We start from the raw sequence: 26,635 nt of genomic DNA, 5'->3' as shown, positions 1-26,635 counted from the left end.
TTTGGTGCGACAAATCTCCCCGAACTGCCTTCTAGAATCTAAATCGTCGTCAGGATGGCACTCGCACGCTTTGTTTTCAGAAGTCGCCCAAAGTTGCCTTACGAGGAAACTTCGGAAAGTCAAAGCGATCCAACTGATTTACATTTTAGCTAGTGGGAAGGCAGTTTGGGGAGATTAGTCGCCCGAAGAAGAAGCGATTTGTCGATGGGCGACTAATCTCCTGAAATAGCAGTGTGTGCCCTGGCCCTTAACAGTTAATGCATCGGTGACCCCCCTCACTGAGCTGCTTTAGACGGTGAAAAATGAAACTTTACACTTCAATTTTAGAATAACAGTCACAAATGGAAAATAGAAGGTAATTGGAAAAGGTCTTTATTTTTGGTGAACTATCTGAAACCAACTGAAATGAAAAAAGTGTGAAGGCCACCAACCCCTTTAAATAGAAAACACCTAGCAGTGACATTAGCGGCACTTTCAGATCAAAGATGAGTGCACGTTCTTCCCCAAATATATAAATAACCTTACATGGACTCTCCAACTTCCAAATGCAATTACTGTATTATTTACACACATATAATAAAATGCAGGTAAATAATAGGTAGTTAACAAACAAGTAACTTGCTGCATGACTACAAAAACCTGTAGAATGCAAATATATTTATAGACTATAGGGACAGAATAAAAATGTAATCGCTGGTATTGTACAGCACCATAACCTTTGGTTCAAAAGCTGATACTTTATTGTGATTTCCACTCCCATTATAACATGCTTTGTGGTTAGATTCTACTCCAGACCCTTAGGGCTTTTTGCTTTATATTTTAAACGAGTGAATAAGCTGCTCGGTATGCAGTCTTTCCTCAGCTTTGCTTGATTTTTTTTTCCTCTGCCTTTTGCTGCGGCATTTGCTGCTTTGAAAGCTGCAGTAATGTCCCGTCGCCTCAAGGGGTAGTGCGCACACGACATGATATTTTTGTCAGTGTTTTTTTCCCCCCTCTCCGCCATGTTTGTCCTCCTTGTGAGTAACTTGGAGTTCGCTCTCAGCAGTTTCCACACGTTTCCTATATATGCAGAGAGAGTGTTCAGATTTCTATTAAGGACACCTCTGGCTGCTCTTTTGCAAGCACAGAACTCAAACGCCCTCTCCCTCCCCTCCAAACTTTTTTTTTATATCATTTTTGAGTTTGATCATCTGAGAAAGAAGAGCAAGTATAACGGAAGAGGAAGGTTGGAAACATACCTAGAAATAGATCGGGTGGGGGGGTGGACGGCACGACTAGAACAGAAATAATTCCAGCAAGATGGACATGAAAAAAAGAATTCACCTGGAGCTGAGGAACAGGACGCCCTCTGATGTGAGCTCATCTCTTTCTCATCAACATATTCTTTGCTAATCCTTGTGCTCCACGGAGTCGGTGTCTGTGGGTTGTGCTGGGAGCTAGATGGGGGAGTGGATGAATATGGGCAGCCAGGGTGATATTAGCACATTATTTATGTTCTCTTGTTAGCTATATACTCTGCTTTTAGTTGTGTTCATTGTAAACAGACATGTGGGCTGTCAATATTGTGCTTGGGAGACAGATCTCTATTGATAACAATGATATTGCTAGAAAAAAAACCCTGGAGTAAATGTGCTGTTTGTGCTGATGAAGTGTAGGAGGGGATCTGCTGTATTGCATCGGATAGAATGGGGGACTCCTTTCCAAACAAGGACAAATAGAGAAAAAACTTAACATTTTTTATTGGTAGTCTTGTTAGTTTATAGAGTTTTTTCCCCCCCCCCACACTGCCGCTGTACACCCTTCCTCTACGCTTGAGTTTTCCCAGCAACCATGTTTTGAATAAAAAAAAAAAAATCACACTTCGTTTTGTATCTTTAAACAGCTACTGAATGAAGGGAGGCTGTGAAAAAGCCAAAGTTTTGGTATTGGGAGACCCCCTGCACATAGGGCTTCCATCTTTTCTTATTTTCTTCCTATATATTTATATGTTTTCCCTATTAAAGGGTAGGGTTGCCACCTTTTCTGAAAAAAATACCGGCCTTCCTATTAGGGTTGCCACCTTTTCTGGAAAAAAATACCGGCCTTCTTATATATTTATCTTTTTTCCCTATTAATAACATTGGGATCAGCCATCATTTTTACCGGCCAGGCCGGTAAAATACCGGCCAGGTGGCAACCCTACTTCCTATATATTTATCTTTTTTCCCTATTAATAACATTGGGATCAGCCCTCGTTTTTACCAGCCAGGCCAGTAAAATACCGCCCAGGTGGCAACCCTACTTCCTATATATTTATCTTTTTTCCCTATTAATAACATTGGGATCAGCCCTCGTTTTTACCAGCCAGGCCAGTAAAATACCGGCCAGGTGGCAAACCTATTAAAGGGGATGTTCACCTTTGAGCTAACTTTTAGCATGACGTGGGGAGTAATGGTCTGAGACAATCTGCAATTGGTTTTCATTTTTTATTATTTGTGGTTTTTGAGTTATTTCGCTTTTTTATTCAGGAGCTCTCCAGTTTGCAAATTAAGCAATCTGGTTGCTAGGGTCCAAATTACTAGGGATGCACCGAATCCAAGATTCGGTTTGGGATTCGGCCAGGATTTGGCCTTTTTCAGCAGGATTTGGATTCGGCCGAATCCTTCTGCCCGGCTGAACCGAATCCTAATTTGCACATGCAAATTAGGGACGGGGAGGGAAATCGCATGACTTTTTGCCACAAAACAAGGAAGTAAAAAATGTTTTCCCTTTCTCGCCCCTAATTTACTTATGCAAATTAGGATTTGGTTCGGTATTCGGCCGAATCTTTAGAGAAGGATTCGGGGGTTAGGCCGAATCCAAAATAGTGGATTCGGTGCATCCCTACAAATTACCATAGCAACCATGCATTGATTTGACTAAGAGACTGGAATAGGAGAGGCCTTGAATAGAAAGAGGAGTAAAAAAAAATGTAGCAATAACAATACATTTGTAGCCTTACAGAGCATTGGCTTTTTAGATGGGGTCAGCGATGCCCATTTGAAAGCTTGGAAGAGTCAGAAGAAAAAGGCAAATAATTACCGTATAAAACTATAAAAAATAGATAATGAAAAGTAAAAGTTGCTTAGAATTGGCCATTCACCCCTTTAATAACATTGTAAAGACTTGTGAATGGTAAGGTACACTTATCAACAGGGGGCCAGGTGCTCAAGACCCAGACTTTCAGCTCTTGGAGGCAACATAAGACATTCGAATTGCAGTGGTAGGCTGGCACAAAAACTGGACTTCACTCCAAAAATAGATGCAAATAAAAAAAAGTTTTATTGTACAGAAAGTATCATCTCAGAGGGTGGCCTTACGCGTTTCGTGCCTTCTGGGCACTTAGTCATAGGCTAGTCATAAGCCTATGGAACCTTTTCTCCTGTGCATGTGGGCAGCAGCCTGGCTGACTTGACGCTTATTCTGTGTATATGGAGATTAGCAAACTGCTGTGAGTGGGGACGTAGGATAAGATGACCTACATTGCAAGGCACACTTTCACCTACTACAAAAGGGGGGGGGGCACATGTAATAAATTACTTATGAAGTTCGCTGGCAGTTGCTGTAGGACTCAAGTGTAAATAGTGCAATATATATGATCTCCCTCATGTAGATACATACACAAAGCTTGGTCATACTATGTAGCGTTGCATAGAACTGATTTGGTTTGGACAAGTTGATGTGCTAGGCTGTGGGGTTCCTTTACAAATGGCAGGGAACCTTCCAGTCAAAGGTTATTGCGGGTGTGTTTAATGTATGGTGCCAAGAAGATGCTTCTGCCACTCAAAAGCAAGTCTGTGGGCTGAACTACCACTCTCAGAACCCTTTGTGCCAGGGCCTTTAATTTAACAAGACTCCTTAGCCTAGAGACAGTGCGGTTTTACTTGTGTAGGATGAATGCTAAGAATGACTTATGGCTCCGCTGTGGCAGTGCTTGTATCTTGTGTGTGAGCTGTCATTCTCAGTTCGTAATGGTGTTTATACGTGTGCCAGTGCCTTTAGCGGGTGCATAGAACACACAGGAGACAACGCTATCGGGATTCTAATGTAATAAGTTAAATCTAGTGTGGGGGGGGGGGGTTTCCGCGTCGACGTACCACCCTTCTTTCTCAAATGGGAAATAAGCTGAAAAGATGGGAGGGGGGTATAGCGGCCCGCTGTCCTACATTTACACACGCGCCAATAGTAACATTTGTATACACTAATTTATATTGAGGAGGTTTAAGGAAATAAAATGGGCTGTTGTGTCTCAGTTTGATGCAAGAATGTGTTCTTCGGTTTCAGTCTGCTTTCTAGTCCTCTCCCACCCCTCTGGTGCCGCGCAATGTCAGAGGAGGAGATATCACCATGTTGTCCTCTTGCCTTTCCTCTTCACTTTCTCCATGTTGAATGCATCTTGTTTATCTGGACTTCTCCCTTCTCCTGTGGTGGGTTCTGCCTCTAGTTCTTCAGTGTTAAAATCTGAGGCCGGCTTGGTGTTGGGGTATTGAGTAGTCGTTGCCAGGCTCGTTTTCTCCTCAGCATTGTGGTGTTTCTGCTCTCCTGGTATACTGTCACCCTCCCACCCCCCCCCCCCCTGTATACAGGAGCTGTCTTTGTCTGCTGCCTGTTTGTACAGGACTGTACTGGGCTCCTCTTTCCATCTGTCTCTGCATACAACTTTTTGTCACTGAAAATCTCTTATACAGTTACCTGGTATGATTATTACATTATATTAGCAATCACCCATAAGTTAACTATAAACTGTATTCTATTTATTGTATATTAGAGTGCCCTCCATTTGAGAATATTTTTTATATGATTATTACATTACCCATTTACATTGCAACATTCCCTCCCCATACTTTTCCACACTTTACATAATTTTTTCCTATTTAATCTTTTTTTTTTTTTTTTTTGCTAGACCCATTTGCTTACATGTGGTGATATAACGTGAGTCTTAAAAAAAAAATTGAAAATGTACACACATATATATATATATTTACAACATTAGGGGAAATTACTCTCCCAGCGACAAATATTCTCTTCTTCGGGCAACTAATCTCCCCAAATGCCTTCCTGCTGCATGAATTTGAATCGCCAGCAGGATGGCATATGTATCGATTCGAAGTTGACTTGCGATTTCTGAAGCGATTTATGTGCTGTCCCATCGGCGATTCGGATTTTTGCCGGGGGGGAAGGCATTTCAGGGAGGTTATTCGCCCAAAGAAGATAAAATTTGTTGCTGGGCAACTAATCCCCCCCAAATCTTCGTTTTTGCCACCAGCCTTTTATGTTATGCAGAGTTGAAGTCCTGTGGTACATATATCTCCACAACTATCCAAAAGGACCATTTGTCTAAAGCAGATGAGCATTTTTGAGTGGTGGGCCTCCGCTCAGACACAGTGCATCATATTAAAGGAACAGTAACAGCAAAAATTAAAGCATTTTAAAGTAATTCAAATATAATGTACTGTTTCCCTGCTATGGTAAAAGTTCTGTGTTTGCTTAAAGGAGAACTAAACCTCCTCCATAAGTTTCCAGGCATTGCCCCCTCTCCCTCCCCACAATGCTTTAGTGTTAAAAAAAAAAAAAAAACCCTTTTAAAAATTCCAACCCTTAAATGCAGAGAAGCACAGCAGAGCTCCCGGTCGACATCTTCCGGATATTTGTGCAGTCTTTGGGTCTATTCACCGTCAAAAAGTCTGCCGTCACAGATGGGCCAAGTCAGGAATCAGTTTGAACTGCATTGAAACCCGAAGACTAAATGAAGATCCGAAAGATGGCAACTGGGAGCTCCGCTGCTCTTCTCTGCATTTAAGGGTGAGAGTTTTTTAAACTTTGTAATGGAATACAAGAGAATTCTGCAGTGTTCTCTGCTATGCAACCTGTGCCTTGAATGGCTGCCCCCATGGCTACACAGCAGCTTATTTATAAAAAAAATATAGTAGTCTTTGTGAAGCAAACACGCCAGTTTTACCAGTGCAGGGCAAGCCAACATTAAACTTTAATTGATTTAAAACACTTTAATTTTTTGGTGTTACTGTTCCTTTAACACTAGAACTGTTGGCAGTAGGACAGATGCATCTTGGTTGCTGCTGGGTTCCTTTGAATACCAGCCGCAGTGAGAATGCTCATGTGCCATTATCCTTACAAACATTGTTTTATTCACATTACCTGAAATCCCTTGGCCAGTATGTTAGGCACCCCAGTGACTATATTAAATAACCTCCTACCTACTTAAAGGGACTTTAATTCAGAGTGTACAGCTGCCATTATCTCCAAGGAATCCTGAGCACCACATTAGGAGTAAGCATATATGTAGTACAGAACTTCATTGGCAAGCCCCTGTGATTTGGGGTTTCAGTTTCCCTTAAATTCTCTGTATTAAGCAGAACAAGGAGGGGTTTTTCACCCTACAACACTTTTTCAGTTCAGTTGGTTTCAGACAGGGATGGCACTTGGATCGCTTTGGCTTTACAAAGTCGCCTGAAGTTTCCTCGTGAGGCAACTTCAGACGACTTTGAAAAACAAAGCTTTCCAAGTGCCATCCCGCCAGCGATTTACATTCCAGCCAGCGGGAAGGCAGCTGGGGGAGATTAGTTGCCTGAAGAATAGGTGATTTGTCGCTGGGCTACTAATCTCCCCGAGTAGCAGCGTATACCACCACCCTTAGTGATGTGCAGGTTGAGAAAAACTCAAACTGCACACGACCCGAACACACCCGCATCTTTCACTTATAGACCCACTCTCGCCGATGACATCACTTATAGACCCACTCTCGCCGATGACATCACATAAGGGGCGTGGCAGGCACATGCCTTTAAAACTGGAAGCTGGCAGTGTAAGGTCATGGGTTGGTAAAGCAGGTAGAAGAGCTCAGCCCAAACCTGCAAACAGCACAGCGAGGTGAACCCAAACCTGTGGGGAAACTGGTGGTATCAGGTCCCATATACAGGCAGATAAGCTGCTGATTTTGTCCAAAGGACCAAAATCAGCAACTTACTGTAGATCAGCCAGTATACAGCCTTAGGAGTGCTGTGCCAGCCAGCTATTTTGCCATCATAATGACTGATCTGTAGTCATTAGAAAAAGCTACTTTGTGATCTTGAAAGAAGGCTGATTGTTGGGTATGTTTGGTTATTTTTGTTGGTACCTTGTTATGCTAAAGTAGCAACCTATCCCACTGGTACACAAAGTGTTAAAACAGCTACAAAGCACAGCAATCAGAGGTTAAATGGGCAAGAGTGTTTACTAAAACTTGAGCAAGAAAGTCACTAAATATTATTGGTAGGTCCTCCTCTATCTGTCTCACTTGGAAGATGCATCTATGAAAAATCAGTGTTACCACCACACTTCTAGTGAAGATTATTCAATCAAGTTCCCCCTACAGCTATTCCTCCCTGAATATACTAGGCAGACATTGCCTCACTCTGCCACAAAACACTCCTCCCAACATTTGAAAAATGGAAAGAGGGATAAGAAAACATCTGCCTCCACACGGCAGCAATTGTTTGCCCATTTTATTGCCACACCCCCTAATTACCATGTCCAGTTTACAAGATTTGTGAGGCTATGCAAGTCTGAACACATTTCTGAGAGTGTTAGGGCCACGTTTTAGGTGTTATAACAGTTTTGCTAATGAAGGTGAAATTGCCCATTAAGTTGTGCGTCTCCGTTCTCCTAAGAGACTTGCTTATCTTAAATAGTTACACTTGTTTCTACATATATCTTAAATTGTTACAAATGTATCCAAGTGCAGAGTGTTCTGGGCTACTGGACTTTTTAATAAACACCAAGTCCCAATATCATTTTGGTTGGGAAACAATCAAGCCAATTCAGTTCTTTTGTACTGTGTGATTTTGGGCTACACCTACCACTATTAAGCACTGGGCTCTGATGCAGAGCTTCATATATTTCAGCACTGCTCTGTACTTTTTGGTACTTAAAGCTCATTATAGTACTATATTCAGCCACTTGTTGAGAATAGGGTAAAGGATGACTTATTTAACTGACAGCTCAGTACACCACTTCCTCTGCTCTTTGTTTAGGTGGAATAAGGGTTGAGTTCTGCAACCTGCCCATATTATTCCTGATTGAAAACTTTTCTGCAGACTGAATATGCTAATACTTGATATTTATAGTCTGTTAAGTCATAGTCAGTAATGTGATGAAGGCTCGTTCAGTTACACCCCAAGTTCAAGTTTTTATTTCTCAGGAAAGATCAATAAGTTGGCAGTAATAGTATAAGTTACTGTAGCTGTCATTTGCTCCCCAACAATCCACCTTCTGCGTCATTGAGGTTTTTTTTTTATTGTCACCATTGTGAAATAATGTCAGACTTCAGCTTTCTCTATGCGTTCTGGCTCTTAATATTACATATGTTTTAAAAAATGGCATACCTTTTATTTTGATTGGAATGATATGTTGTATTGCGGTTTCCATTTCTCTGTGTATCTCCATTTAAGGAGAAAGTGGATTTTTTTCATTGACATATTTTAAGTCTACAAATATAGTTCCAGACCCATTACTAGATTGTTCTCTTATACACATTTTTTCAGGGTCTTCCTCAACAAAATCGACCATCTATTCAACTGCATTGGATGTGCAGACCATTGTAGTAAGAAATAATACTCTACAGTTAGTAACACAGGAAAAAAGTTGGAAATATGAGTTTGTCAGGTCTCTATAAGCTATCTCTCCTCTATAAGCTATCTCTCTCATATTGCTTCTCTGTATCCGTCACCAAGAGCATTTTAGCTTTAAATTTCCCATCCCATAAACTGTTCAGAAGCAATAAGTAGCTGTGCTTGTTTCCTCGGTTAAGCCCCATAAGATCAGCTACCCCAGTAGGCAAGAGGGGTAACATAAGAACATATGCAACAGAGAACTGGTGAAAGTTATATGTATAGCATAAAATTAGAAAATATGTATGGGAAGTGTGAGTTAATGGCACACCTGGAGAGAGGGTGCAGCAGCAGTGGCGCATGGAAAGAGATGGAATAAAGAAGAACAAGAAAGGAATTATGGATAGGTAAAGAAAACAGAACGTAAGAGACCGAAATAAAGGAAAAACAAATGAGAAATGTAAGAAAACATGTAGTTGGTAAAAAAAAATTTTATATACATTTTCTAGAAAAGGGGTCGGGGTAACTGGTAGGTTTGCATAGGGCACCAAAACACTTGGGTTGTGGTGCTGCTTATTACTGTTTGTCAGGTACCAAATGTTTGAATACTTTTGTTTGTTCAGTTACGTGTTTCCTCGGCCCGGATTTGTGGAGAGGCCACAAAGGCCAGGGCCTAGAGCAGCAAAATTTTAGGGGCGGCATGCCGCCCTACCACATCCTAAGGAGCACATTTGTTGGTGCTACTTTTTTTAAGAAAACCATGTACTGCTAGTGCTGGTACCCTAAAATCCTTTGTGGTATTAAAAACAGCACATTTACCATTTTTTTTAGGGTGGTGACCTTACTTGTAACCCTGTATTATTCTCGCCAAAAATAATCTTGTTAGCAAGTCAGCCTTGTATTGAGATTATGTTGTGTATATATACTGCATATTGAGAGTCGATTCCTCAACCCAAGTGGCTGACTGTAGCCAAGAGCATGTGCTGTAAATCAGGAAGAAAAAATAGAAATCTTAGGGGCTACGAATATTAGCTGCTAAAAGCATGTGATGGCCTTGGGCTGGTACAAAAGCACAAAATCTAATGGTGGCCATACACGGTTTGGACCGATTTGACAGCTTATCTGCCCGTGTATGGGGGCTTCCGACGGGTCTTTCCGATCGATATCTGGCCACGATATCGATCGGGAAGGTTGGATTTTTACCAGACCGACCCGTCGGAGCCGATTGGCGCATCGTATTTCGATCGTTCGGCCATACGGCCGAACGCTCGAATTACCCCCGATATAGCCTTGCCAAATTCTTTTAACTTTAGTTCTCCTTAAAAGGGTAATGCCACTTGGGAATCTTTGATCAATCTTACCCCCCTCTGTACTTATATCTTTGGTGTCAGGGTGGGTCATGAGGGGGCCACAGATTAGTGCAGAGAGACCAATATCTGTTTTAAAATAGAAAATGTGACTCTTAGGGGTATAAGGGGTATATGTACCAAAGAGTGAAGTTAGAGATCTCCACAGTCCGCAGAGTGAAATACCGCCTCTCTCCATTCATTTATATGGGATTTATCAATGGGTGATATTGAAAGTTCACCATTTGATAAATACGCCTTAAAAAATCCCATAGAAATAAATGGAGAGAGGTAGTATTTCACTCTGAGGACTGTGGAGATCTCTAACTTCACTCTTTGATAAATCTACCCCTTAAAGTTACCAGAGGCAGCTTTTTGCCTCCCCGGTAACTGTCTGCTCACCACCATTTGAGGCAAGGTTTTCTCCTAGCCTCATGGTAGGACGGGTCAGAGTGAATTTTCCTACAACTGACAGGACCATGCTTGGGAGATTATCTTGCCCAGATGCCATACTTGCCATTAATAGGTGCCATGGCTGACCAACACAAGAGCTGTTACAGCCACTTTTCATGGAGTTTGGTTGCTGAGAGAAATCCCATGTGTAGTGCAGAAACTGGATGACTGACAGAAATACAGATATAAAAATATTTCTTTATAATCATAAAACTAAAATATAGCGTAAGTTATTGGCAGTATGTGTAACTAAGAGATCATACCTCCCAACTGTCCATTTTTTTGGGACAGTCCCAATTCAGCCCCCAGTCCTGCGTTTCTTACTGAAATGTCCCAAGTTTCTCTTTCATCTCTGGCACTGACTCCAGAAAAAGATGCAAAGTTTCAGAAACTTAATTAAAATGTGTTTTTGGCAAAGAGCCCAGAACTCTGAGCAGCTGCACTTAAATACTTTTGTAACAATTTAAGATAAGCAAAGAAACAATTGTAACTATTTAAGATAAGCAAATCTCTTGGGAGAACTGACTTACAGCTTAAAGGGCAATTTCAGCTTCATTAGCAAAACAGTTTGAACACATTTCTGGGAGTTTAGGGATTGTTTTATGTGTTCTAACTTTCATAACCTGCCAAATTCTGTAAAATGTACATGGTAATTATGTGGCCATAAAATGGGCATGGCCAAAATAAATTCAGCACGCCACTCCCGCCTGATGTTTTTGTCCCTTTTTACAATTTTCAAATGTTAGGAGATATGAAATATAGATTATAAGGATGTCCTGTGTGATAAATAGTCTTTCAGATTTGGTAATAGCTCATGATCTGTAATTACTTTCACTGTATGCAGCAATTATGAAGCCACAAATACTCCTATAGTTTCCTCTTTCAAATAAATATTGAATCAAATATTTCAACAGGTGCCCTCTCTATTTTAAGGCTTCTTTCATTTGATTCATTCAACTCATTTATATATACAGTATGTTATTTATAGACGTAGAACATTCTCCCCTGACTATGCACATATTTTGTTGACTCCATATTCAGCAGATTTTCTGTCAGTTGATTATAAGTCACATATTCGTGCCACCTGTTCAAACAATAGACAAGTTTGGGCAGAAAATAACTTGCTAAATTGAAAGATTAAATTGCATTAAGTTGGTACCTGCTATTTTATTTTTTTAAAATGTATTTCCAACACTTAACAATTTTAAACTTACTTTAGAGGGAGGATTTGTTTGTTATAACTATGTCCTAAGCCACCATTTGAAACTGTATCTAAAGCTGACCATCCCTCTCCTTTTCTTTTTGGCTGTGACTAACAAGGTATTCTTTGTTCTTTCATGCAGGTACGAGAATTGGTTCTGGATAACTGCCGGGCGCATGAAGGCAAAATAGAGGGTCTTACAGCAGAGTTTGTGAATCTAGAATTCCTCAGCTTAATAAATGTCTTATTGATGTCAGTCTCAAATCTTCCAAAGCTCCCCAAATTAAAAAAGGTAAAATGTTATTGTCTATTCTCCTGAGTATGTATTTTCCCTAACTGTAGTTATCTGCTTTATGGAAGAACTTGGGAGTGCAGGGCTCCTAAGGGTTTGTTCCTCAGCAGGGTAGTATACCCTCTTTTTCAAGTGCAATGAATAGGGCTTGTGGTTAACATAATATTTGCCTGTTGATTTAATTATAAAAAATGTGTTTTTTAATTGCTTGAGCTGGGCAACAGGAGAATTGAAGATACTCTTTTTGGTCCTCACGAGGTAGATATCTAGATTACTTACTTGTTAACCACCCCCTGCATTCTCTTTTCATTGTGACTGTTTTGTTAGCAGAAGTCCTTTATGCACAGGGATTATCTGTGTAGTGATCATCTAATTATCTACCCATTATGGACGGAGTTCCTTCAATTTTCCCTGTTTAGCTCAAGAAATGAAAAAAAAACATACATTTTTCATGATTAAACATTAATAAACTACCGTGAGTGATTGGATACTATTGGTTACTAGATTTGGAATAAACTCTTTAAAAAATTTTGTGTACAGGTATGGGACCTGTTATCCAGAATGCTCTGGACCTGGGGTTTTCCGGATAACTTTGTATACCTTAAGTCAACTTATAAAATCAATTAAAGGACCAGTAACATCAAAAAAAGATGTTAGTATAAAGAAATAACTTACCGAAACTCTGCTTGCACTCCTCTTCACAAAAGCCGACATGGCGACGATCCATCGTGCAGTGTTCGATTTCTCCTCCCTGGCTATCTCCTATAAGGAAGGCGGGGATGAGAAATCGAGTGCTGCACGATGGATCGCCTTTTCTGAAGAGGAGTGCATCCGGACTTTTGGTAGGTTATTTCTTAATAAAGGCTGTGCGATTTAAAAGTTTAATTTGTCTTGGGGTTTTTTGTGGCATACTAACAAATTTTTTTTTTAATTTTTTTTATGTTATTCATCCGTTAAACATTAATTAAACCCAATAAGCTGGGTTTCCTTCCAATCAAGATTAATTATATCTTGGTTTGGATCAAGTACAAGGTACAATTTCATTATTACAGATAAACCGGAAATAGTTTTTAAAAATTTGAATATTCTACTGCAGTGTATGGGAGCCAGCCTTTCTGTAATTTGGACCTTTCTGGATAACGGGTTTCCGGTTAACGGATTTAAAAAGAAAAAAATCCCAGTGTAAAACCAATAAGTTTATTATCTCACCAGAAGTACTTGGGATCTGGGAGCTCATGCCCCAGACTTACAGCTCAAGGTGTCCAACCAAAGGAGAAAAACAGCAGGCACTCACAGATCCTACAAACAGGCTTGTAAAAAACTGAAAACTTTATTTTAGGGCAAAACCAAATCAACACATAGCCTTACCCGTTTCGTGCTGCCCGGCACTTAATTTTAGACTTGGCTTCCGGATAACGGATCCCACACCTGTACACATCATACCGGTTAGGCTACGGCCAGATGATGTGGTCCCACACAGGCTGAGAGTCCGCTCCGCTCCTCTGCTGCTGCTCTGCTGCCACCTGAATCCAAAATCTCACGTCTCATGCAGGAACCTCAGGTGCAGGTGTCTGCACCTGAGCAGAGGCAATGTATTCGGGTGCAGGCACAATTGGGAGCAGAGAAACCACAGGCCGAGAATCCGCTCTTTCTCTCAAAGTTAACACCACAAATATAAAATTATGAATGAAGACCAACTGCAGTGTGAAGCACAATTTGCAGTGTACCTATTGAATGTCTTACTGTTTTTTCTCTGTCCTTCTTTAAGCTTGAGCTGAGTGACAACAGAATCTCTGCAGGCCTGGATGTACTAGCAGAAAAACTATCCAACCTCACACATCTAAATCTCAGTGGAAATAAAATAAAAGACATTAGCACATTGGAACCTCTGGTAAGAACCTTTGGTATTTTTACTTACTATATATTGTAAATTGACTGGCGGAGGCTAGAGTACTGGGAACCACTGGGGCATGTACATTACTAACTCTCTAAATCAGTTTATGTACTCTAAAACACAACTAATAAAAAGCACTCAGTTTGCCCAGGAGTAGTAACACATGGCAACCAATAAGTTGCTGGCTTTTAAACAGGTGGTGCTACCTACTGATTAGTTACAATAGGTTACTGCATCTGTGAAAACTTAGGGGCATATTTATTAAAAGGGAACTATTGCGAAAATGAAAATTTAATATAAGCTTCAGCATACTGAAATAATAACCTTTCTAAATATAATCAATTAAAAATTCTGTACTGTTTCTGAAATAATCGAGTTTATCTTCACAAATTCCTCTCTCAGCATCTGTTTCTCCTCATTCTGTCTTCATTCAGCAGTTGGGTGTCAGATGAATGATCCAATATATCTTATAGAGGGGCTCCTTTTGCCTAGAAGATGTATTAGAGCTTACTCTATTCAAATCACGAGAAATCCTGTCTTTCTACGTGCAGAATTTGTGCAAAAGGCAGTTATTTTGTTAGAAAGCACACATTCAGGAATCTCTCATTTAATGTCAATAAGAACCACTTCTATATGAGAAGTGTCATATAGCACATAGAATAACCGTCATTGTTCTGTAATTATGGGGATCAAACCTATTTTTTTAAGTACAGGTCAGTTAAAATTGTGCAGTCAGGTGTAGGGTTGCCACCTGCCCGGTATTTCACTGGCATAGCCAGTAAAATACCAACCAAGGCCAGGCCAGTATTACAAATTTGCCGGTAAATTTGTAAGTACTTATTATTCCACCCCCAGCTGACCCTAAATCCCTTCTTCAAGCAGGGGCTTATAGCTCATATTCGCAAAGTTCCTGTCGCTAAACTTCCCATTCATCCACTTGTGTTCCGCCCCTTTTGTTGTGCTAGTCGGCCCCCTAAGTCATTGCCCCCACCCCGATAATCACATGCCGGTATTTTTAAGACAGTTGGCAACCCTAGTCAGGTGCTATTTATGATATGCTTGCCATACTTGCTAAGATCCACTTGTTTAGTGAGTACTTTTACGTTAGCTTGAGTGGTAGCTACCCAAACCTTGAGCAGAAGCCGATACTCTTCTTTCAACTTGTAAATGGGCCAAAAAGCAGGCAGTTGCTGCAGTCAGCAGAGCATATCAACCCGTGTATAGCAAAGCTTTTCTTTAGGCCTTTCTTGCATTATCAATTAGTTGCATGCACAGAGATGCCAACTTAGATCTTAAATGATCCGGGGCTGCCATGCCCACGCCTGTAACACTTCATGGCTTTAGTACATGACTTTACCTGGCAAACAATTCTGTTTAAAATGACTATCGATCCTCAGAAAGCGACTAGGTGGCATTAGAAGTAACCTCGGAGTTCCATGACCTGTATAAAAGCACTCAGCCTTTGGCCTTGTGCTTTTATATTGTCATTGAATTCCTTGGTGACTTAGAATATCCTTTTTTTTGTACTTTATTCACTATAGAACATCTACTTTATAACTACAGGGCAACATTAGGAAAAGGGATGATGTCTCCCAGTTCAAAAAGTAGAATTCTGCTTAATCATTTCTAACCTTTTTTTCAGAAAAAATTAGAGTCTTTGAAGAGCCTGGACCTATTCAACTGTGAAGTAACAAACTTAAATGACTACAGAGAAAGTGTTTTCAAGCTCCTCCCGCAATTGACTTACCTGGATGGGTATGACAGAGAAGACAAGGAGGCCCCAGACTCTGATGCTGAAGGAGATGGTGTAGATGAGGAGGAAGAAGATGAAGGTAGGCTGTTTTTAGATCCATTTTGGATAAATCAGGTTGTGACTAGGGAACATAAGCCTTAAATAAAAATGGTCTTATAAGATACAGATACATTTGTCTCTTAATGTTTATAAGTAATTAATATCTGCATATTTGTCCTATTCTCAGTCAATAGATTTCCTGTTTTTTTGCTACTGGAATGAGCCATAAATAGCAAAATAACATTAGCTTTTTCCTCAAGAAACCTGCATGATCTTCATAGGAGAGCATTAAGAGTTTGTATTTTTGGTAGACTCTTCCTACAAAATCTATATTAAAAAAAAAACAAAAACATTTTTTGACAATATTACCTGCTGGTAATTTCGGTTGGTCAGGAAAAAGCGTTAACTCCTTGCTTAGTCAATCAAGTTAGAAGAGTGTTTTGATATTTCTCTAGTTGGTATCAAGCAGAGGAGCAACACATGATATTATAAAAGCTAATACATATTTAATTATACTCTAATTATTTTCTGTATTATTTATTTGTATTTAATTACAACATATTAACACAAATCATAAAAACTACAAAAGCCATCTTATGAAGGGTTCAAGCCCAGTTTTACTCAGTATTTTTCTAGAATCATTTTATTAGTCATGGGATCAACACTGAATGAGAGAAAATTAAATTAAACCATATATGTTTATACATTTGATTTGAGGCATTGAATACATCTAATGCTCAGAGACGTTTTTCTTGTTGACTTTTTTTTCCGCAGGGGGAAGAGGAGGGGGAAGAGGAGGAAGAAGATGAAGAGGAAGAAGATATAGATGAGGAGGAAGATGAGGATGAGGATGAAGAGGAGATAGATGATGAAGACGATGCCAGTGGCGAGGAACAGGTAAATACATGACTGGTTTGTAGGTGTGCTACCAAACCGTGCTGTAGTGTATATACTCCTCAAAGAAAATGGTGCACACTGGGATTTGTTGTAGAAAAATTAAAAATTCATAATTTTATTTAACACATTTAAAAGCGGCCGGAAAAAGTGGCCGCTTTTTAATGTATGAAATAAAATGATGAATTTTTAACTTTCTCTCACGTCTAAGGGGACACAGGGACCGTGGGGTAAAGGGCCCCTCCCATCAGGAGGAAGGACGCTGAGAAAACGTCAGAGCTGTAGCCCCTCCTACTCCTCCTTTATCCCCTGTTCACCCGGAAGGGCGCCAGTTTTTTCAGTGTCCAAATCCCGGTGTGCACCATTTTATTACATGTATATGTACCAATATAGTTACATAGTTAAATTTAGGTTTAAAAAGACCATCAAGTTCAACCCCTCCAAATGAAATCCTGCATCCATACACACACACACACACACTGACTCCTCTATACACTCACACTTCAAATAAAAGCTCTTTTCTTCTAGTCTAAAGGGGTGGCCTCTGGTATGGTGATCCACTTTATGGGTAAAAAGGTCCCCTGCTATTTGTCTACAATGTCCTCTAATGTACTTGTCAAGTGTAATCATGTCTCCTCACAAAAGCATTTTTTTCCAGAATAAACAACCCCAACCTTGACAGTCTACCCTCATAATTTAAGTCTTCCATCCCTCTAACCAATTTAGTTGCACTTAGTCTCTGCACTCTCTCCAGCTCATTTATATCCCTCTTAAGGACTGGAGTCCAAAACTGCACTGCATACTCCAGATGAGGCCTCAACAGGGACCTATAAAGAGGCATAATTATGTTTTCATCCCTTGAGTTAATGCCCTTTTTTATGCAAGACAGAACTTTATTTGCTTTAGTAGCCACAGAATGACACTGCCCAGAATTAGACAACTTGTTATCTACAAAAACCCTGAAGATCCTTCTCATTTAAGGAAACTCACAACACACTGCCATTTATTGTATAACTTGCATTTATATATTATTTTTGCCAAAGTCCATAACCTTGCATTTATCAACATTGAACCTCATTTTCCAGTTTGCTGCCCAGTTTTCCAGTTTAGACAAATCACTCTGCAGAGTGGCAGCATCCTGCATGGAACCTATAGTTCTGCACAATTTAGTATCATCTGCAAAAATAGAAACAGTACTTTCAATGACAACCACTCTTTGTAATCTATCTTTTAGCCATTTCTTTATTTCTAATACAGTAAGATTCTTTGATAGGTCACTTACAATATAAATTATATGTTTAAGTATTCATTGTGAAGGTATAGGTTTCCTTTAAAGGGGTTGTTCACCTTCCAAACACCTCTTCAATACAAATTTGTTCAATACAGATTATTGAACTGAAATACTTTTTTTTTTTTTTTTTAAAGTTGCTTTTCAATTTATTTACAGTTTTTCCAAAATTTAGTTAATTAATTCTGCTCGGCATCAAACTAATGTATCACTTAGAACAATTTACAGAGTCAGCGACCCCCCCAAGCTGCTTTAGAAATACCTAAGAAGCAAAAAAATGTAACTTTACACTTCAACATTATGGAAACAGTCACAAATAGAAAATAGACTGTAACTGAAAAAAGTCTTTGTTTATGGTGAACAATCTGAAACCAACTCCGCTGGAAAAGTGGGTGAACAAGCTTCAGCTAATCTCTCTTAGCATTAATCAGTATATTGTATTGGTAATGTTCAATGACGAGTCATGTTTTTTTCTGTCACTGTTGTCTGCAGGAAGACTTTGGACATGATGGAGAAGTAGATAAAGAAGATGATGAGGATGATGATGAAGAGGATGAAGGTTTGTTAAATGCCTGATTTAAAATCTTGATTTCTGAATTCCTCTTAACTTGCTCATCCTTCCTTTACCCACTTCCATGCATTGCAGTCTTCTGCCACTTCACTTCGCCCTTTAGTAAATTTGCCCCTATATGTGGTTGTTTAAATTAGTTTTAGAACCTGGCTGGTGCCCAAGGTCTAAAGTAAAAGAATTTAGAGCTGCTCTTAATATTTTAGTTAATATGCCCTTTTGAACTGGTCTTCTTGTTTGCTTATCAGAAGAAGACGAATCTGGCAAAGGAGAGAAAAGAAAGAGAGAAGCAGATGATGAAGAGGATGACTATAAGACAAAAACAAAAAATTAAAGAAAATGAAATGATAAAGGACCTTTTATGGATTATATGGTGTTGATTGAACTGGCCCTACCCTTGGATTACTGATAAGCAGGTTTCAAAGCCATAGTGATTTATAACAAGCCCCTTGTCCTTGAGCACCCAATGAGCCAAAGAGTTGTTTTCTGTGACATTCCTTCCCCCAATAACCCCAACTGGAAGATTACAACTTGATTTCTAATTAATTCTGAAAAAAAAGCAAAGAAAGAGAGACAAAACTTCTGACTAAAATCACAAACTTAGGTCAAAGCTTTTCCTATTATGTTGGGGTTCCTAAGGGTTTCTGAATTAAAACCCCGAGGTTGTATTTCGGTGAGTCGTGATTGTCAGTGGCTGCTTGTTAACTAGAAGATGGAGCAACATTTTTACTTTCTGTACAAGAAAGAGGGGGGGAAAAATCCTTTGTAAATAAAATCTTAACATTTTGGGTCTGTTTTTCATGCTTTGCTTTTTTTTCTAACAGTTCAATATTTTTTTACAGTAGGATGTTTTTTTGCTGCAGATGAAAAACTATTTTTTAAGAACATGAGTGAAATAAACATGTTACTATTTGGTAAATCCTAGTTGTATGTTTACATTTCTGAATTGAATTCCTTTTAATCGTGTGGCCCACTTCAATGCTGTTCTGTTCTTTACCAAATTGCTTTTACTTACAAACATCATAACAGGCTAATTTATGCATGATATTTCAGCTTATAATATTCAGCTTGTTTTTGTTTTGTCCAAAATAGAACCATATGGTTTTGTTACTTTTAGGGGCAGAATAGTAAATTTGAATTTGAGTCTCAAAATTCACACATTCAAATTTGAATCCCCCTATTCGCATGTAAATTTGATTCTGACATTTATCACAGCTTTACTATGGAAACAGTCCTAAGGGTAGGACTATATGGACGTTTTTCAGCGAGATCTGAAGCTCTTCGACAAAACGCCTATGCAAGTTGCATGCAACAGAAATAAGGTAAGAGATAAAAATGTCGGATGAAGTCGCAGTGTTGATCTGACGCAACACGATCAACGCTTTCGACTTCATCCGACATTTCTATCTCTTACCTTCTGTCGCATGCGACTTGTCGTAGGCGTTTTGTCGCAGCACGCCAAAAACATCCATGTAGTCCTACCCTAATTTGAATATTCATAACCTAAAACCTGCCGAGTTCATGTACAAGTCAATGGCAGAGGTCCGTTGAGTCATTTGGAGCTGTTAATAATATCCTTCCTGATATTTGTGGGTTATTTTCGAAGAAAAAAATCCTTTCCTACAAATTGAATAGGATTCCAAAGCGATCCGAATTTTCGGGTCGAATATTAGCCATTCAAATGTTTTCTTAACCTCCCAGTCAAATTGTGAATATATTAGAATCAAAAAAAACACATGAATTCGAAATTCGACCTTTGATAAATGGGCCTCTAAATGCATTGGCCAGAAGACCTGCTGTTGGGCTTGGCTTATTGATAAAGGAATGTTTTGCTGGGATTGAAGCAAATGTTTTTTTTTGTGCTGCCTACCTATGTGAACTGGCAGTCATTTCAGACAGAGTTCGTGGCCTATACATAGTAGGAAAACTCCTACTCTATATAAGTATGGTTAGTTTAGCTTGAAAAAAACCCCCACTTCCATTGAGTTCAAACATTTTGCCTTACATAATTCTTGAAACTGCTAACTCTTCAGAAGGTAAATGACACTCCAGAATCTCTCTAAATTTGCCTCAAGGGGAAACATTTTTTCTCTCTGTTTGCTAGAAATTCCTAAATGAGCCTCCTGTATTATCTTGAATCTATCTATTGTATTTATTGGCCAGTACAGCCACTTCAGGGAGAAAATTGCAAAAGTAACCCCAAGGGGCAGATTTATCAAGGGTCGAAGTTAAAAATACTTCGAAATTCGACCATCGAATTAAAATACTTCGAATATCGAATTTGAACTTTTTTTCATGGAATTTGGCTATTCTGCGGTCAAAGTAAAATCGAACGATTTTTCTTCGACTTCAAAAAACTTAGAAAACTGCTCTAGAAGGTCCCCATAGGCTAACATAGCACTTCGGCAGGTTTAATTTGGCGAAGTATTGAAGTCGAAGTTTTTTTAAAGACAGTACTTCGATTATCGAATGGTCGAATATTCAAACTATTTTACTTCGAGTCTAAGTCATAGTATCCTATTCGATGGTCAAAGTATCCAAAAAATTACTTTGAATTTCGAATTTTTTTACTTAAAAAATTCCCTCGAACTCACTTCGACCCTTGATAAATCTGCCCCTAAGTGTCCATCAAGGATTTTACTAACTTAATTAGGGATGCACCGAATCCAGGATTCGGTTCGGGATTCGGCCTTTTTCAGCAGAATTCGGATTCGGCCGAACCCTTCTTCCTTGCCGAACTGAATCCGAATCCTAATTCGCATACACAAATTAGGGACAGGGAGGGAAATCGTGTGACTTTTTGTTATAAAACAAGGAAGTAAAAATGTTTTCCCCTTCCTACCCCTAATTTGCATATTCGGGGGTTCGGCAGAATCCAAAATAGTGGGTTCGGTGCATCCCTAAACTTAATCCTATTTTTGGTATAAGTGGCTTGTATGTTTTTAAATCATTTTTATCATGACCGTACATTTATCAACAATAAATCTCATATATTACAACAACAATTAGGAATATAGTAGTCCTTTAGGCGCTGATCCAAAAACTTTGTTGTTTTTATATATAATAATAATATAAAAATATATTATAATAAATCTCATTTACCAGTTAGCCACCCAGCATGCCAATTTGGCCACATCCCTTAAACAGTAATGTTTTCAATTAATTGGCTTGCATAGTTGTGTGTTCCTTGGAAACACGGATACAGACCATAACAAAACTATACTTCTATGGTCCCAGATGCCAAGTTTGCCCTGGACCCACTTTACTCGCCATCCTTTTTTTTATCCTGATTTGCTGTATGCCACAATATCCTGGGCAGACTGTAGGTCTGACTGGACCCAATACAGAAACCTACTCCAAGTACAGAATGTAGCATTGATGACAATTTGACTACAAACGCCGTACAATTAAAAACATGACCATGACCAACAGTTTTGAAATTTTGTTTAGGAAGCAGACTGTATCAAATGTTTTGGCCAACTCCAGGTAGATCACATCTACTGCAACCCAACTGTCCAAATTTGTTTATCTCAGATCATTTGTCTGACATGATCTGTCCTTCATGGAGCATTGTTGAATTCTATTCATAAATCACTTTGCCAGAACATAATCTTCAATGTCATCTAAAAATAACCTTACATGGCCTGTAATTGCATAACGGTAATCCCTTATTAGATATTTGAATTGCATCATCCAGCATCATATACAAATACAGTATAGTGGCTGGAATCCTTGAATACAATGCAATATGTTTGGCCACACCCTGGTATGTACCTCTGCCTTGAGTACAAATTCAAAAGAAAAGTGGGGTGATTAAAAGGAGGAGGCTGTAAGGCAGATAGACTGCTCAAAATGGGTTAACGATTTACCACTGCACAACATGTTTTGAGCCACAAGGCTCTTTGTCAAGTGTACAAGGGAATACAAAAGCCACAGGAAACGACATAGGTAACTTACCTCCAACCCAACACACACAACCATATTCCATGAATATGTACTAGAGTCCAATATAGTCGAAGGGTCCATAAGTGAAAAAACCTTTATATAAATCCATACACTGTAAAAATACAAAAAATCCCCATTGTGGTGGTAATAAAGATTTTTTGAGCAGTGTACCTGTTTTACATCCTCATCCTTATAATCACCTGTTTTGTGAATAAACTATTATTGAAAATTACCACTTTCGTTGGTGTCTGCTTGGAGGAGGTAAGTTCATTACTACCTCCTCTGAATTACCCATTGGGTTTTTAAGTGCTTTTAGCTATTTTTTATCCTTTTGGCGCCTCTGTTTTGTCTTACTACCATATCGAGTCCACCCCGAGTGGAGGGGTATCATCCCCTTTTTCTTCTTCTACAGAGAGCGACGTTTTATTCCTGAGTGGGGTCAGGATAATCTCCCCACCTGCCTATACAGTGGTTGCCTATCGGTAACCCTGGTTTGTGAGTATTAACTTGTTTACTCTACCATTACTCCCTGTAAAAACATATTACACTATTGGGGCTCTTGGTGTTCCTTTTTGTATCCTTATAATCACCATGATTATCTTAACTCCAATCCTATGTACTATGCCAAATAAAAGTGTAAGGTAAGTACTATATGCTGTGTGAGCCACTAACTTTGGGCGGCCCCCTTAGGCATTTGCACCTCGGCATTTTTCCTTGGGTGTGCGCTTTCCAAATTGTAGTTTGAGCCACTGACTTGACTGAGCTGTACCATCTGTATTCCTACAGAGTGGGCCCTGTAACACTGACTCCTCTATTGTATACAATGAAGAAAATAACCGATAATCATATTTGCTCAAAGGAACAGTTCAGTGTAAAAATAAAAACTGGGTAAATTGGTTGTGCGAAATAAAAAATGTTTCTAATATAGTTAGTTAGGCAAAAATGTAATATATAAAGGCTGGAGTGAACAGATGTCTAATAAAACAGCCAGAATCCAACTTCCTGCTTTTCAGCTCTGAGTTAGTCAGCGACTTGAAGGGGGGCCACATGGTACATTTCTGTTCAGTGAGTTTGTAATTGATCCTCAGCATTCAGCTCAGATTCAAAAGCAACAGATATGACCCATGTGGCCCCCCCTCAAGTCTCTGATTAATTATTAATTAGTTTAAGTCTGCTAAATGTACAGATAATTTATAGTACGTGGCATATTAAAAATAAATCTTACCAAGCTGAAATATATATTTAAGTAAATTCTGTCCTTTAGCATCTTTCCTTTTTTTTTTTTTTTCTATGTAGGCTCCTGAGGGTCACCCCCTAATAAATAGCTTAAACACCCCAAGACTGCCTTTCCATAATTTGGAGCTTTCTAGATATCAGGTTTCAGGATAAAGTATCCCATACCTTTATTAAAAAAATCCATTCTTGATATACCGTAAGTATATAGATGAGTAGACACATGAGCCACAACAAGGAATAAGGAGTCTGCCTGTGTGTTCAATATCTATAAGCAAGAATTTTAATTTGATTTGTTAAGCAAATTTTTTGTAGTAGTTTGGGGAGGGTTTGCTAAATATATTTCATTTTCATAATATTACAGAATTTATAACTGCTGCAGCGTTCTTTTGCCTAGCAAAGCATTATTATCTCAGGTCAGTGCAGAACAGCTGATATGGCATAAAAGAGAGCAAAATGCTGTATATGACCTGCCAACTTGCACCCCCTACCAAACCAATATGGGGAGGCCCATTTATCAAAGGTCAAATTTCAATTCATGTGAATTTTTTTTTACTCTAATAAATTCGATATTCTCACACTTCGACTGGGAGGTTATTTAAGAAAAAATTGGAATGTCTAATATTCGATCGAACAGCTCCAACCCAAAAATGATAATCGTATTCGAATCATACGAAACAAGCTTTTCTGCAAAAAAAAATCGAATGTCAGGAAGGCTATTAAAGGGCATGTAAAGGCAAAAAAATAAAATCCCTACTTTCTTTAATGAAAAAGAAACCTATCTCCAATATACTTTAATAAAAAATGTGTACCATTTTTATAAAAAAAACCTGACTGTATGCAGTGAAATTCTCCCTTCATTTACTGCTGTGGAAAGGAATTGTCAGACGGTCCCTAACTGCTGAGCAGGGAAACAATCATACTTGAACAGGGAGCCCCCGCCTTACTTACCAGCCATGCAGAATTCAAGCAGCTTTGTTTATGACGATCCCTAAGCAGCCAAGACCACACTAAGCATGTGCAGGGTCAGGGTCAGGCAAGGATGTTCAACAAAGTTACAAGATGACAGCCCCCTGTGGCCAACTTTGAAAGCATAAATTATTTGTTTGATTAGGCTTGTGGTGCAGTAAGTTCATGTTTATATTTAGTATACAAAATACAGCATTTCTAGCCTTATTCTATTTTAGACTTTACATGCCCTTCACCAAATGGCTCAACGGACCTCTGCCATTGGCTTGTACATAAATTCGGACAAAAGAAGGCAGCAATTAAAAAACTATTTAAAAAAAAAATGAAGACCTATTGAAAAATTGGCAGAAATAGGGTAATATACTAAAAGTTAAGTTAAGGTAAAATACCCATTTAAAATATCAGAATTTATATGCTGGGGCTCTGGACTATTCCTTATGAGATTAGGCCAATTGCCTGGCGGCCAAAGCCTGGACATACTATAGGTAGGGAGGGATTAGTTATAGTTCAGTCCTGCCTCTTCTTATGCATTCCTGCACAGCCATATAAAACTTGAAGATCACACTTTGCTCCCTTGTTGCATTATGATTTATCATTTATTCAACTTACCTCCTAATTTATTTTAATGAATGGCATTATATGTTAAGTTTTATAGTTCACTTATTACCTTTCTGGTAGCACCAGAATCCAGCCTGGGATTACTGTGAGTGGTGGTGGTGGAATACAGCTTTTGGTCATTTTTTTTGATGTGATATTTCCTTTTGGTGTAAGTTTTTCTGCTACCAGCACACCAAGGGTCTTATTTGCTAACATTTTCATTTCTATTTTTTTTCATAAATCAAATTTGTTCTCTAAAAATTAGTTTATTTACATTTCTCTAAAAATTCAAGACTTATAAAAAAACCACAAGAATTTCTAATAGAAAACGTTGGCAAGTAAAAGAAATCAAGGTCCTATATAAATCAGTAGAAGTTACGCTGATCCAATTGGACCTTTTTTTAGCCATTAAGTTTCAGAGGTTTTATGACTCTAGGTACTGTACTTGACCTCCTTTTTTGTAATGACAAAGAAGAAAAGAGAGATGCAATTTCATCATTTTAATTTTGTCTATCTGAATTTCAAAGTTCCAAAATTACGCCAAATACCAAATCCCAAATCCAAACAGGCATCAGTTGTACTCCAGATTTGGCTGGTGGAATCTGATACTGCAAACTACAGCATCTTCTGTAACAACAATTTAACGCCAAACTGCAATAATATTTCGAATTCCAATTTCAGTTTGCTCCACTTTTTGTAAATCCCGTCACAGTAAATACTACAGGCACAGAATTCTCGCACATTTCTTCCCATTGTGCGGTCTTTGTAGTAGGGATGCACCGAATCCACTATTTTGGATTCGGCCGAACCCCCAAATCCTTTGTGAAAGATTCGGCCAAATACTGAACCAAATCCAAATTTGCATATGCAAATTAGTGATGGAAAGGAGAAAACTTTTTTTACTTCCTTGTTATGTGACAAAAAGTCACGTGATTTCCCTCCCCGCCCCTAATTTGCATGTACAAATTCGGATTTGGTTTGGCCTGGCAGAAGGATTCGGCGGAATCCGAATCCTGCTGAAAAAGGCAGAATCCTGGATTCAGTGCATCCCTACTTTGTAGTAAATGATTACAAAATTCATTTGTTTTTTCAAAATTGTTTATATTTTATTATACTTTTAGTTATTACAAGTGAGCATCAAAAGTAACAAACAAGAAAAACAGTAAAAGCAGAAGAAAAAAATTCAAGGTGGACGTAAAAAAAAAAAATTTAAAAACATTTTACAATTAAAGCTTTTACAGAAGTATTGCAAAAATTGTCAAGTGCTAAGGACATTTTCTTTGTTCTGAGGTTACTTAATAAAGCCGGGGTTTACAACCATTGGTTCTTCAGCTGTTGCTTATTGTCAAATCCCAGCCAAGAGCTGCTGCATGCTGGGAGTTGTAGTTCTTCTGTCCGAAGCCTGCTGAAAGATGTAACTGAGCAGCAGCTGAAGGGGACATGTGTTGCAGATACCTGCCGTAAACAATGACAGTTTTTCTCTTCAAGTAATTTCTAGCAGTAAGCATAGTTATAATTGGCTTGTAGTCGTTTTTCTTG

The 26,635-nt window shown here is 38.9% G+C and overlaps 2 protein-coding genes across 3 annotated transcripts in view; one reads left to right on the top strand and one right to left on the bottom strand.

The window, feature by feature from the left end:
* Positions 1 to 26,635, bottom strand: part of LOC121399397 (guanosine-3',5'-bis(diphosphate) 3'-pyrophosphohydrolase MESH1) — a 97,213-nt gene that overhangs the window by 14,223 nt on the left and 56,355 nt on the right. The window lies entirely within an intron of this gene.
* On the top strand, positions 980 to 19,271 carry LOC121399396 (acidic leucine-rich nuclear phosphoprotein 32 family member B-like). 2 transcript variants are annotated; one of them, XM_041579999.1, is made up of 7 exons: positions 980 to 1,353; positions 11,767 to 11,916; positions 13,685 to 13,807; positions 15,453 to 15,642; positions 16,387 to 16,499; positions 18,277 to 18,343; positions 18,601 to 19,271. In XM_041579999.1, the coding sequence occupies exons 1-7, from the start codon at positions 1,300 to 1,302 to the stop codon at positions 18,684 to 18,686; spliced, it is 783 nt and encodes a 260-aa protein (XP_041435933.1). In that variant the 5' UTR covers positions 980 to 1,299; the 3' UTR covers positions 18,687 to 19,271. The 2 variants fall into 2 exon arrangements, 1 of the variants encoding a protein (XP_041435933.1); XR_005964991.1 differs by lacking the exon at positions 18,601 to 19,271 and having other exon boundaries at positions 16,377 to 16,499.

This window comes from Xenopus laevis, chromosome 1S (assembly GCF_017654675.1).
Source record: "Xenopus laevis strain J_2021 chromosome 1S, Xenopus_laevis_v10.1, whole genome shotgun sequence".
NCBI lineage: Eukaryota > Metazoa > Chordata > Amphibia > Anura > Pipidae > Xenopus > Xenopus laevis.
The sequence above is the reverse complement of the archived record's forward strand: the minus strand, read 5'-3'. Positions and strand labels throughout refer to the sequence as shown.

Coding starts and splice junctions, on each gene's coding strand:
- LOC121399396 (XM_041579999.1), top strand. CDS start 1,300: ATGGACATGAAAAAAAGAATTCACCTGGAGCTGAGGAACAGGACGCCC. Junction 1,354..11,766: donor GGAACAGGACGCCCTCTGAT/GTGAGCTCATCT, acceptor TCTTTCATGCAG/GTACGAGAATTGGTTCTGGA. Junction 16,500..18,276: donor ATGCCAGTGGCGAGGAACAG/GTAAATACATGA, acceptor TGTTGTCTGCAG/GAAGACTTTGGACATGATGG.